This window comes from Taeniopygia guttata, chromosome 21, assembly GCF_048771995.1.
Source record: "Taeniopygia guttata chromosome 21, bTaeGut7.mat, whole genome shotgun sequence".
NCBI classification, from domain to species: domain Eukaryota; kingdom Metazoa; phylum Chordata; class Aves; order Passeriformes; family Estrildidae; genus Taeniopygia; species Taeniopygia guttata.
Window position 1 is genome coordinate 620,122 of NC_133046.1, and position 12,596 is coordinate 632,717.

At 49.8% G+C, this 12,596-nt stretch overlaps 1 protein-coding gene across 6 annotated transcripts in view; it reads right to left on the minus strand.

The window, feature by feature from the left end:
- Positions 1 to 12,596, minus strand: part of RERE (arginine-glutamic acid dipeptide repeats) — a 163,421-nt gene that overhangs the window by 57,758 nt on the left and 93,067 nt on the right. For all 6 annotated transcript variants that reach the window (XM_072917437.1, XM_030289536.4, XM_072917435.1 and 3 more), the window contains 3 exons: positions 6,933 to 6,981; positions 4,517 to 4,641; positions 3,666 to 3,765 (listed from right to left, as the gene is read on the minus strand). In XM_072917437.1, the coding sequence (XP_072773538.1) occupies positions 3,666 to 3,765; positions 4,517 to 4,641; positions 6,933 to 6,981 (274 nt within the window). The remainder of the gene's footprint in view (positions 1 to 3,665; positions 3,766 to 4,516; positions 4,642 to 6,932; positions 6,982 to 12,596) is intronic.

The following is a 12,596-nucleotide window of genomic DNA, read 5'->3' on the forward strand; positions in this document are numbered from 1 at the left end:
TCATGAGAGTTTTACTGAACTGCTTCAGAACCAGCAGCTCCCAGCCTGGTTTGGGCTGGACCTTAGAGCAGAAGGGATTGTTCAGCCAAACCCATTTTATGGGGCTGCAGCAAGTCCAGCACTGAAATTCCAGAGTTCTCCACTTCCAGACTGGCTCTTCCAGGGGATGATGACTGGTCCCACATCCCAAGATGAGGGAAAAGGAAAAAGAAGGAAAATGAGGAGCAGGATGGGGATGACTGCCACGAGCAGCTCCATCTCTGGGTGTGGTAACTCCAACCCAACACCTCATTTAACACAAAATGTTAATTCAGGCCACTCCTTTCAGTGCAGAGCTGACAACGTTCAGCGGGCTGTGGATAGTCTGTACAGCTATGGACATCTTGCCCTACTATGAAAATGGAATATGCTCCTTTTAATTGTTATCAACCATTTCTAAAACCCAGCAAGACAAAAGCCCCAAATGCCCTTTAGGGTACAATTTGGGTACAATCAGACAAAATAATTTAAAGAAACCCCAACTTCCACCTCGTTCCCCCAGCTCTAATCTATTTTAAGCATCTAAAGAGCTGCTGCTGAAGATCAAAAAGCCTGGTATTTGTGATGCAGCCACTTGGCACTGGCATTGCCAGGGAGGTGCCAAAGAGCCCAAATGCAGCTGCAAAACAGCTGTAGAGCAATACAGGCATGGCCAGTGCTCCACACAGAGCCAGCTGAGAACTTGCCAGTCACCTGCAAAACTTCAGAAACACATTTCAAAAAACAGGAGTATTTTGCATCCTCCCCCAAAATTCTAGCAGCAATCCCAGCCGTGGGTTTTGGCCCTTTCTGTAGGAGGAGGATGAGGATGAATGGAAATTCCAGGGGCAGGATTGTCTCCAGGCTGGGACAGGCCTGGGCAGGGAGCCTGGCCCTGCCTCGTGTGAACCAGGAGAGCAGCTGCTCATTAACATCATCCACGAGCAAAACCAGTCATAAGGAGAAATGCTAACATATATTTAAATAATTTTTTTTTATGCTTTCAACCTTGTCTGTAGTTAATGAACAAGAAAATCTGGTCTAAGGGCAAGTTAAAACAGGGAGTAATTTGTCTGGGTGACATCTTAGTTAGAACTGAATTTCCTTGCACTGAGATTAGCCTGTCATGTTTGTCACTCATAATGACACGTTCCCATGCAGCAGAGCCATGAGAAGGCACAACAACACTATTAGTAAAGAGAGATTTACACAACATTAGCATATCATTGTTTGGGCTCTCCTCCATGTAGCACTACATGAGCTTAAGTGGTGCTATTTTTTCATCTTATGAGGATAAATAGGAGTGGCTGGCTGTGATTTCCCCAGCAAAAACACCAACCAAAGCCCAGAGATTGCGAGTTCCACACTGAGTTTGCAGCCTGCCTGCCCCAGGGTCTGCTCCAGGCTTTGCTGTTCCGCAGAACACCAGGCAAGGCTGACCTCTGGGAATGAATTCTTCCTCTGCAGCTCTGTCAAAGCTGAGCTCAAAGCAGTGAATTAATCCCTGCTTGGCCTGGGATCTCTGGGAACAGCACTGCAGAACCTCTGAGCAGCAGGCACAGGCCACAGGGATGGAAGAGGCCGTGGGTTTCTGGCTTTGCACTGGTGTGGACACAGAAAGGATCCTAAACCACATCTGATGCTAACTCGGAGTTTGGAGGCAAAGAGGAGGGAAGGAGGGAGGGGAAGGAACTCAAACTCCCCCAGCTCTCCCTCCTGAGCACTGCCAGCAGCAGCAAGGTTTGTGCTCAATATTCACCTTGCTCCATCCTTCCCTGGACTGGCAGAGCTGGCACCACCCTCCCCCCAGAGCAGGACGAGCTCCCTGGGATCATTTCTTCACCATTATTACAGTGAAAGACCTGCAGGAGCTGCTGTGTCCTCTTCCAGCCCTCCCATCCCACAGGGGCACCCATCAGGAGGGCAGCTAACTCCAAATGAAAACTTCATTTCTTTCCTAAGGGTTCCAGTGACAAATGTGGCAGCAAAGCCAACAGCCAAACAAAGGACCTGGAGCTGGAATTCACCTGGAATGTGGAGTGAAAAACCCCTTCAGTGAGCTGAGATATAAATACATGTATCTGATGTCTGTATGTTGCATTGTGCCTTCCATGATCTTCATTTCTATCTGGCATAATTAACAATAAATCATTCTGGGGGCTTACAGCACCTGTTATTACATAAATAAAACAGCAGCAAAGGAGCTTGTCAAGACTGATTTATGTGAAGTGCTACCCTGAAGTTTATTGGATTTCCCTAATAAGAAATCATACCACACCATTTTCTTTTACATTCATCTTCTGGGTTGCATATGGTAATTTCTAAACAAAGACACAACTTAGTGCAGGTTAAGAGGCTCACAAATCATTTATCAGATAAACCTGATCTCTTTTAAATAGGTGGTGAACTGAAAGACAAAAAAGGTACCACTGTCAGGACAACAGGCAACCTATCTAAACTTGTTTAAAGTCAAAAAAGCAGAGACTCAGAAATAAGTCAAAGTTTCTTAAAATATCCCTGGCAGAACTATTATTTATAAGGAAAATATTTTCTAGAAGAATTCAAAGTGGACAAGGAAAGCATTCCCTAAAATAGATGCACTAGAAACACAAAGAGAAAAGAACCAGAAGAACAAAACCAAAATATTTTGGGACTCATCTAATTTCAGAAGAAAGAACTCTACAAGTGCAAATGCAGATTCCTCAGGCTGCCAAGTGATTAAAGGCAGTAATTAAAGCAGATAGAGAAGCAGTGAAGTTAAATGAATTTTCTGCATTAGGCTATTATTATAGATAAGGGGAAAGAAATTCCAATTCCAAAAGCTCTTTAATGATTATTGACCTTAACAGGAATTTGGGTCTCTGAGAGGATGTCAGGGAACAGCTCAGCCAAGTGCAGAGGGTGAGGCACTCAGGGGGCCTCCATCCCGAGGGAAGGAACACAGGGATCATCTCCCTGTGCAGAGTGCAGGAATTTCACCTGCAGTTAAAACCCAGCCCAGACCCCAAGAGCCAGGCCAGGGGCAGCTGAGCAAGTCCCAGCTCCAGCTGCCAGCCCTGACCTGAGCAGCTTCCCAAAAACGCTCACTGGGGTCACCCTCGAGGCACCAGCCACGAGTTCATCGCCGAATTTCTGCCTCTCAGAGCTCTGAAAATCACTTGGTATTTGAGAGCAAGTTACTACCAAGAAATGTGACCCCAAAATCTGGCTCAATCCCTGCTTTGGGAGGCCCAGCAGTGGCAGGAAAGCTGCTCTGTTGGAAATGCAGGTGAACTCAGAAATGATGATGTCTGACTCCAGTTCAGAAGGCTGAATGATTTCTCTATTATAACTAGACTGTAATATATAAATGTACTATTTAAAGGAGATACTAAAACTACCAACCTGCTTTTTCTAACTACCATATCTAACTCGTGACTCTCTCCAGAGTGCAGCCCCAGGTGGGTTGGATTGGCCATCAGGCTCAAACAATCCTCACCAGAATCCAACCCAGCAATCACCCCAGGGAAACAATTCTCCAAACACATTCCACGTGGGAAAACAAGGAGCAGAAATAGGAATTGTTTTCTCTTTCTTCTCTCTGTGCTGCTGTATGAAAGCTCCTGAGAGGGAAGCATGTGCCTGCCTGTCCCCTCGGGGTCACTTACGGTGTTGAGGGCGTTGAGGGTGGTGTCGTCCCGCGAGGCAGCCACGCATCCATCCTCCGTGGATCCCCCGTCACACATCCCTGCAAAGGCTGCCATGCTCCTGCAAGGGCAGGGGGAGAGGGGAAACGCCTCAGCTCTGCTGGGTGCACTGCACAGACACCGTGAGGAGCCTGAAATCCTGGGGTTTAGGGCCTTGCCACACTGTGCATCAAATAAGGCACCACAAAACTGCAGAGCTGAGTCACCCCAGCACACGGAATAAATCCAGCATTACAATCCAATCTCATTTGCTTTCATCAGCCAGAAGCCTGCACTGCCAAAGGAGCAGAGCCTGAGCAGGATTACAGAAGCTGAAACCTGCAGACACGAGAACGGTCTCAGCAGACAGCAAACTTTGTGCTGTCATCTTGGTTTTAATATGTCAGAAAACTGACTGAACCTGCAGACTCCCCAGCCTCTAAATTCTTGCAAGCCCCAAGTAATTTACTGAGACTGAGACACTGTGAAGCCCACCAGTGGTATGCTGAACCACCAGGGAAGAACTGAAATGCAAACTGGAGCTCCCAAGGGGATTCCCTGCAGGGATCCTCTGCTGTCCCAGCTGCTCCACCCAGAGCAGCTCCTCCCTTGTCACCCATCCCACACCACACTGCTCCCCTTGCACTTCATCTCCAGATGGAGGAGGGTGCTGTGCTGGCCCAAATCTGGGAGTTCTTGCCTCAAACCCAACGTCTCAGCTGATGTCCCGGGCACCCCCAGCATCCCGGAGCGGAGGAGGAGCTGCAGCCACCACAGCCGTGCCCAGCCCAGCCCAGCAGGCACAGGCACAGCAGGACGGCAGCTGGACTCACCTGGCTGCCCTGAGGTACATCAGCAGGTCGCAGTCGTTGACTCCTGGCATCCACACCAGCTCCTCGTGCTGCGTCACCGTGTCCCCGTCCGGCGACGGGAACGGCTGCAGGTCAGGGAGCTTGGCCTGCAAAACCAGGGCACACAGACATGGCAGCTGCTCCTAGCTCAGGAGCACCACAGCTCCCAAATTCCCTGCCACAGGGGGACCTGGCAGCTGGGAGACGTTCAGACAACAGCAGCTGAAGGATTTGTTCCAAGCTTCAGAACTCTGAGGATGCCGAGGCGTCAAGCCCAACCCATCCCCTTCATCCAGCACTCCTTCCTCAGAAGGGCAGTGACTTTCCTGATGATAATTCCAGGCTAAGACCACTTCAGCTCACTGCCAGTGGAGCCCTTCTGTACACAGGAGCAGCAGAGATGAGAAGGAAATCACTTTGTACTGCACTGCCCTGAGGTTTGGAGTCTGATGGCCAATTCCCCTCAGACACAGCAGCTGCATTTGTCACAGGGATGCTGATCCAGCTGCTGCCTGCCAGGCTGAAACCCTCCCAGAACACACATGAAGGAAGGCAGGAAGGTAGCTACCAGATGGGTCCCATTTGAAATCAGCAAGAAACCCCACAGATTTGACACTAAGTTTAAAATGAAGTGCTCGGTAAATCATTAGAACTCTGAAGGGAAACAAAGACATTTCCTGAAAGGGAGATAGCTCAGCAAAATGAACACTGCCTCTAAATAAGTATTACACTCTATCCAGAGACCCAATTAGCATCTTTAGTCATCTCCTGCTCCGAGATGAGATAGCTGAGAGCCTCTTCAGAAACAGCTTTTAAGCCCTATAATTACCTCCTATGCTCACAACGCTAAACGTATTTGAGAGGCAACATTTATACATAACCAGTAATTACAAGTCACAGGTTCAGATGTCTTTCATGTTCTGCTCTTTAATCTGTACTTTATTTTACTTCTTGCCTGGGAAAATGGGTATGTCATTGAAGTTCTCTTCTGGCAAGGGATAAGGCAGCACTGGGAGAGAGGCACTCCAGCAAGCAGGGGGCTGCACAAGCCCACCTTCAGCCTCCTGTACCCTTGGAATGTGCTAAATTCCTGCAGTTACTCCCAGGAGCAGCTTCCTCCTCATCACAGCATCACTGAGGCTGGACAGGATCTCAGAGATGGTCAGGTCCAGGCTGTGACCCGTGGCCACCTTGTCCCCAGAGCACCGAGTGCCACTCCAGGGCTGGGCACTCCAAACCTCCCTGGCTGCCAGCAGCTGGCCCAGGTGGAGGGAGGTGAACTCTCACAGCTCTGCAATCCTACTGAACATTTCTCTCCTCTCGTGTCCCTGTGCACTGAGGAAACCCCAACCCAACACCTCTGACACCTGCCCAGGGCTCCAGGGCCAGCAGGAACCTCTGTGGGACCTCAGGCTCTGGATCCTGCTGCTCCCACCTGCAGCTCACTGAGGGGGCTGGCAGTGATGGCATTTGTCAGAAACAAGGATGAGTGAGGAACAATGGGAGTCTAAAACATGAAGCAAGCAAGAATCAACAGCATTCTAAACCAATGGACCTTCTTCCTCCTTTTTCTTCCCCATCCATAAATGCACGTGGTAATTACACCTTAGAGCAGGGTGACTAATGCCTGCCAAAATATTAGATGACAATTTGAGATGAAAGTTGTTTTGAAGGTATCACTTACAGGACTCTTGTTATGACTACTGAAAAGAACACTACAGGTTTAATTGCCAAGGACTTTTTTCCTCTGAAGGCAAAACATCCTCAAGAATGTGACATCAGGTTCCATAAATATTTACTTTCACTAGTTCTTAAACAAGATTTTTAAGAGGGTCTGAATGAATATTCATTACTTGGATGCAAAACTCCAGCACTTGGACACTACAAAGTCAATTCCTCAGGAAAAGGAGAGGCCCCAGCTCCCAGTGACAGATCTGGCCCTATGAACCAGAGCAAGCTGCATGTTAATACTCTTTAAGAACAGATTATTTCCAATGCTTATGAAGGATTTCTCTCAAATTAGAATTAACATACCAGGAACATCTAGAGTCTTAACCTTATTCTGTTTCCCAGTGTGTGAACACACCCAGCAGCTCCCTCAATTTCTGTTTTAACAATCCAAATGACTTAAAGCACTTCTTTAACTTCCAGCAGTTGCTCACATTCCCTCAATCTTACTCAAGAATTAACCCAATAGCACTTCTGCTACTGAAAATCATTAACATAGCATCATCTGACACAGAAAAATCTCAGTAACTGAGCTAAGGAAGGCTAAAGAACTCACTAAAGGCAGTCACCTAAAGATGATTCTGAAACCCCTCAGTGTGTCTGAGCACATGCAGTTTTAAACAACTGGCCAAAGCATCTCTGGACATTGAACACAAACAAAAGCCCTTACCTGGTGGCTGGGTCCAACTCTGATTTCACCTTGGGTACTGTTCAGCCTCCTAAGGCACAAAGGAAAAACAGCAATGAGAAAGAATTGCAATCAATGAAATTCAGAGTCATACTCTTTTTTTGTCACTGCATTTCCAATGCAAATGGACCAGAAGCAGAAATAACATTATTGAGAGAACAAGAGGGGATGTGTTCAGGTGTGTGGAGTAACCTGTCTGCGGAAGGTGTCCCTGAGCAGGGGCTGGGGCAGTGCCACCCTCCCAGGAAACAAATCCACTCCAAATATGAGCCAGAAGCCTCCAGAAAACAGTAAGAACACGCCAAAATACCTCCCCCCAATGCATAGTTTTGCAAGACAACCTGACACTGTTTTCTTGTTTTCAGGCTATGCAAGGAAATGACTGAACTAGGAAATCAATTTTCTATTTACAAAGTTATACATTAAATACCAGGTTACTACAAGGTGTCAGAATTCTCCCCTGTGAGGAGCAAAGAGGGAGCTGACAACAGAAAATGCTGATGCTCTTGCTTTCCTCACAGAATTCATTTTAAGGCCCCGCTGACAACGTTCCTGTGCAGGGTTTGTGCCCACCCTGAGCACTGGGCTGGCTTCAGCTCAGACAGGAAGAACCAAACATCCCCCAGCTCCAAATTTCTTCAGCTGCACCACACTCAGTATGATAAACAGACATTTAAGAACCAAGGCTGGACCATCCTGTAATTGCAAAGTTAAAATTGAAGTCTGGGATGGGATTTCTGCTCCCAACCCCTTCTGTGGGAACCCAGTGGGGCTCTCCAGCCACTCCTCATGAAGCATGGACAGAAATATTTCTGTGTCTTTGCATCACCCAGTCCCCATTTCCTGGGAACATCCACACCTCGAGGGGCTCCCTGCCCTGCCCAAAAGGCGAGGGCTGGGCTGAGCTGCTGTGCAGGGAGCCCTGGCAGGCTGCTTGACATCCCACTTGGATTTGAAAAGGGCACAGAGCCCCTGGCTCCTCAAGGACACACGAGCTGCTCTGTGATTTCTCTGCCTCCACATCCCCAGGAATGGCTTTCAAACGGAGAGAAAAATTCTTGCTATGGAAACTAAAATGCACGGCAGATTTGAAGCTAAATCATATTGGTGAGAGCAATTACAATGAGAATGGAATGGCATCCTGTGTTTATTCGATGGGAAAGGGAAAAAAGGAGCCAACACTGTATATGAAATGTGACACAAAAGAAACTGCTGTAACAAAGCAGTATCCATAGCAACAACAACTTAATATTTCAGTCCTCCTCAGCTGCAGTGGATTAAATATAATGACAAGATGTTCCCTTTGAAAAGTAACCTGTTGCCATGGCAACGTTGTGTTCTGCAAAGTAAACAGGGGCTGGTCAGAAAGGAGCTGGGAGCCAGAGCTGGAATATCAAAAAGGCAGGAGGGGAGCAGGGCAAGCAGCACAGCCCTGAGGCACAGAGCCGTGCCCAGCCAGCCTCAGCAGGGCAGGGAGCAGCCCCAGGCAGTGCTGCCCTTGTCCGGAGCTGGGCACAGCCTGGGCACTGCCCACACCTCCCTGCCTGGGAGGAGGAGACGGGAGGAAGGCTGGCACAGCAGTTCCTGCACGATCCCTTACACAGAAACGAGCTGCACCCTCAATTTATCACCTGCCCTCCTGTCCCCATCATTCACCAGTTCCCCAAGGCTGGCACAGCAGTTCCTGCACGATTCCTTACACAGAAATGAGCTGTACCCCCTGTCACCTGCCCTCCTGTCCCCACCACTGAGCATTGCCCAAGGCGGGCACAGCTGGCAGCTCTGTCCATGGACACAGTGCCACCAGGGCTGCCCAAGGCACAGCTGAAGAGCTCTGGGCAGAACCTGGCCCAGGAGTCTCCTCCAGAACGCCAGAGCCGGGCAGGAGGCAGGGCTGGGAATCCACAGCAGAGCTCTCCGGGGCTGGGGCAGCGGCAGAGGGCTCTGGGGATCTGTGCACAGCCTGCCCTGTCGCTGATGCCCATCCCAGGCAGCTCCATGCCCAGGGATGGAGCAGGAGGCTGGCAGGCTCCTGATGAAGCACACAGGCTGTATCACCTGTGTGTTTGGTGCTGCAGGGACAGGGATCACCTGGCAAGGTGGGATCTCGGCAACGGCGCTGCTGCTCCTTCCACCTTTCCACTGCCAGAGCTCAGCAGCAGGTCTGCCCTGCAGCAACTGCACATTTTTCACCCTGCTGCAGCACCACAGGGCCCAGCTGTGCTCCTCTGCAGCTCCTGCAGCACCACAGGGCCCAGCTGTGCTCCTCTGCAGCTCCTGCAGCACCACAGGGCCCGGCTGTGCTCCTCTGCAGCTCCTGCAGCACCACAGGGCCCAGCTGTGCTCCTCTGCAGCTCCTGCAGCACCACAGGGCCCAGCTGTGCTCCTCTGCAGCTCCTGCAGCACCACAGGGCCCAGCTGTGCTCCTCTGCAGCTCCTGCAGCGCCACAGGGCCCAGCTGTGCTCCTCTGCAGCTCCTGCAGCACCACAGGGCCCAGCTGTGCTCCTCTGCAGCTCCTGCAGCACCACAGGGCCCAGCTGTGCTCCTCTGCAGCTCCTGCAGCACCACAGGGCCCAGCTGTGCTCCTCTGCAGCTCCTGCAGCACCACAGGGCCCAGCTGTGCTCCTCTGCAGCTCCTGCAGCGCCACAGGGCCCAGCTGTGCTCCTCTGCAGCTCCTGCAGCACCACAGGGCCCAGCTGTGCTCCTCTGCAGCTCCTGCAGCACCACAGGGCCCAGCTGTGCTCCTCTGCAGCTCCTGCAGCACCACAGGGCCCAGCTGTGCTCCTCTGCAGCTCCTGCAGCACCACAGGGCCCAGCTGTGCTCCTCTGCAGCTCCTGCAGCACCACAGGGCCCAGCTGTGCTCCTCTGCAGCACCACAGGGCCCAGCTGTGCTCCTCTGCAGCTCCTGCAGCACCATAGGGCCCAGCTGTGCTCCTCTGCAGCTCCCTCCACCCAGAGCAGCCTGGGTTGATTTGTCCTGCTGTGGTCACCCTGCCCTCAGCCATCCTCTGCCAGCCAGCAACAGCTCCAACCCCACAGATAATTCAGTGCTGCCATTCAGCTCAAAAACAACCCCAACAAAACCCCAGAGCAAAGGCAGAACCCACACATCCCACAGGAGCCAGCTTTCTGTGCTGCCACAGAACCACCCCGGGCACTGCCATCCCTGCCTCTGCAGACTGAGGTGACCTCGAAGTAATTACAGGGAAACTTCAGCAGAAGGAGGTTTTTAACCAGCCACTTCACTCAGCCACAAAACTCCTCTCAAACAGCCAAGGAATTGTCCAAAAACAGCTGGAAAAGGTCATTATTTCTATATAGCCAGAGTAAAAGAGGAAAGGCACAGCTTCAAGCCAGGATATCGAGGAGTTTGGGCTATATTTTGGTTTTAACAGGCAAGAACAAGCTGTAGCACTGAGCAATGAATATGATGAGATTTGGGGTTGTGTATGAAGCCTGGTATCATCATCAGTGGCTTTACTGAATAGAAGCAGGCCCATGTTAGATCTGTGTGTTATAGAATAGATTATGAACTGCAGTCACACACTTACACTGATTAACCTGCCCTTATTAATGGCCAGACAATCAGTGACATCCACAGAGAGCGGGACACAGCAAAGCAACTCCTAGATACTTGTGATTTCTGTACAATTAATAGAAACTCCCAAGAAAAGTTTGGTGTTGTTTTAAAAAATCCTTTAGTTCAAATAGTCCAACACCCAAGATGAAAGACCTCTGCTCCTCAGAGGCAACTCTAAAAACATCTGGCAAGGATCATTTTGTTCCATCTCTAGCGGGACAAAACAGGGGAGAACAAAATTACTCCGCTCCAACTTCAGCAGATTAAAAACCAGTTTATCAGGGCCTGAAAGTGACTGGCACTGCAGCCAAGAGCATCTGTTTATGGTCACTGTTGGGAGGCAGGATACTGAGCCAAGTGGATCCCTAATTTTAACCCAAAATTATCTTATGCATGTCATGTTCAAACACTGCACACTCCAAAATACAAAAGGGACAAACACGTTCAGGCTGCTCACCCTTCAACCAAAAAAACCACAACTACCTCAAACTGAGTTAAATACCTCAGAGGAACGAGTCCCCTCAATTCACCTGTGTCTTAAACCTCCACTCTTTAAGCAAGATTTTAAATTTCATTTTACAGAAATAGTATCCTAATTCTCAGAAAATATCCTTGCCCCTTGTATGCTTAAGCTCCATTTAAAACCTTTTGCAACGGTGTGTTGTAATTTTTTTTTTTTTTTTTTTTTTAAAGCAGAAGTAATTTTGTCTTCTGGGTGAAAAATCCAACCTGTATTTCAGGCAAATGAGCTTCTAGGGCAGGTTCTCAGTGGCTGCTCGCCCGAAGCAGGAATGAACAGACGTGTCCCAACAGCTGCCCCTGCAGAGCAAGCTCCAGCCTGCTCCTGGCTGCAGGGGCAGGATGGAGAAGGACTGCAGGCTGCTCTGCACCCTGGGCTGCCTGCAGGAGGAAGTACTTGCACAAGCCACACAGGAAAAGCTTTTTCAAGACAAAGTTGTTTTTTCATCATGTTCATAAAGAAGGGGGAAAAAAGCCTGTAGAGAGACCTCAGTGCTGTGTCCTACCCAAAGGTGGGATGGAGGTGACAGTAATTCACAATTAATGCACAGGAAGGGAGTGTTCTCTCCACTGTGGGAATGGTTTGCTGGCAGGTGCCATGGAGCACCTCTCTGACACCTGCTTACCTCCAGGTAAGGAAGACATTCTGATCATAAGTTCAAATAAATAAATTACTGGGAACCACTGCACGATGCACATGTTTTTACCTGCCTATATGTGATTTTAATAAACCAGTGTTGTTTACCAGCAGCACTGACACTGGAGTGAATGTGTACATGAGTTCAGCATGGACTCCTGCTGTTGAAGTATTTGTCCTGTACAGTTTCTGAAATGGCCAGGCAGTGCTTTTGCATTTCCAGAGCAAATATTCACTGTTAAACCAGCCTGAGCCCCACAGCAGCAGCCCTGCTGCAGCACAGCCCCAGCAGGACCTTCTCCACAAAGCTGCCTCAGATCAGAGGCAGTGATCACCTCTGGGGCCTGAACCTGCCTGGCAACTCCAATCTGCAGCTGCCCTGAGCAGCACACGCAGGCAGAAGCAACAGCTCGTGTCAGAGGTGATAAGCATGAAGAATGGGAAGCATGAAAGGAGCTGGAAGGTATCCCTAGTTCCACCATGCACCTGGAAACAAGCTCTAATTAAAACAAATTACATCCTAAACAATTGGAAGGAAGGAGAAAGAGGTAATCTTGCTGATTTATGCCTGGAAACAAAGCTGAAATGAAGGCAGAACAAAGGGAAGAGACTATTCTTCATCCGAAGGACGATATTCAAGCACTTCCCATGATATATCTGCAATTTCACACAGCTGTTTTTGGAGTGGCATTAACTCACCAGACCACCTACCAGCAGTGCCTGGGCTGCAGGATCTGCTGGGCACCCAGCCAGGACAAGGCTGTCCCTGAGGAGGGGAATGACTGCAGGAGCAGCACCAGCACAGCCTGACCCTCCTGCCACCCAGGGCTGCTTCCTCTGCGGGAGGGCTGTGGGGTCTGGGGGCTTTCCCTGGGTGGGGGCAGCAGGGAGCTTGGGTTTCCATTTA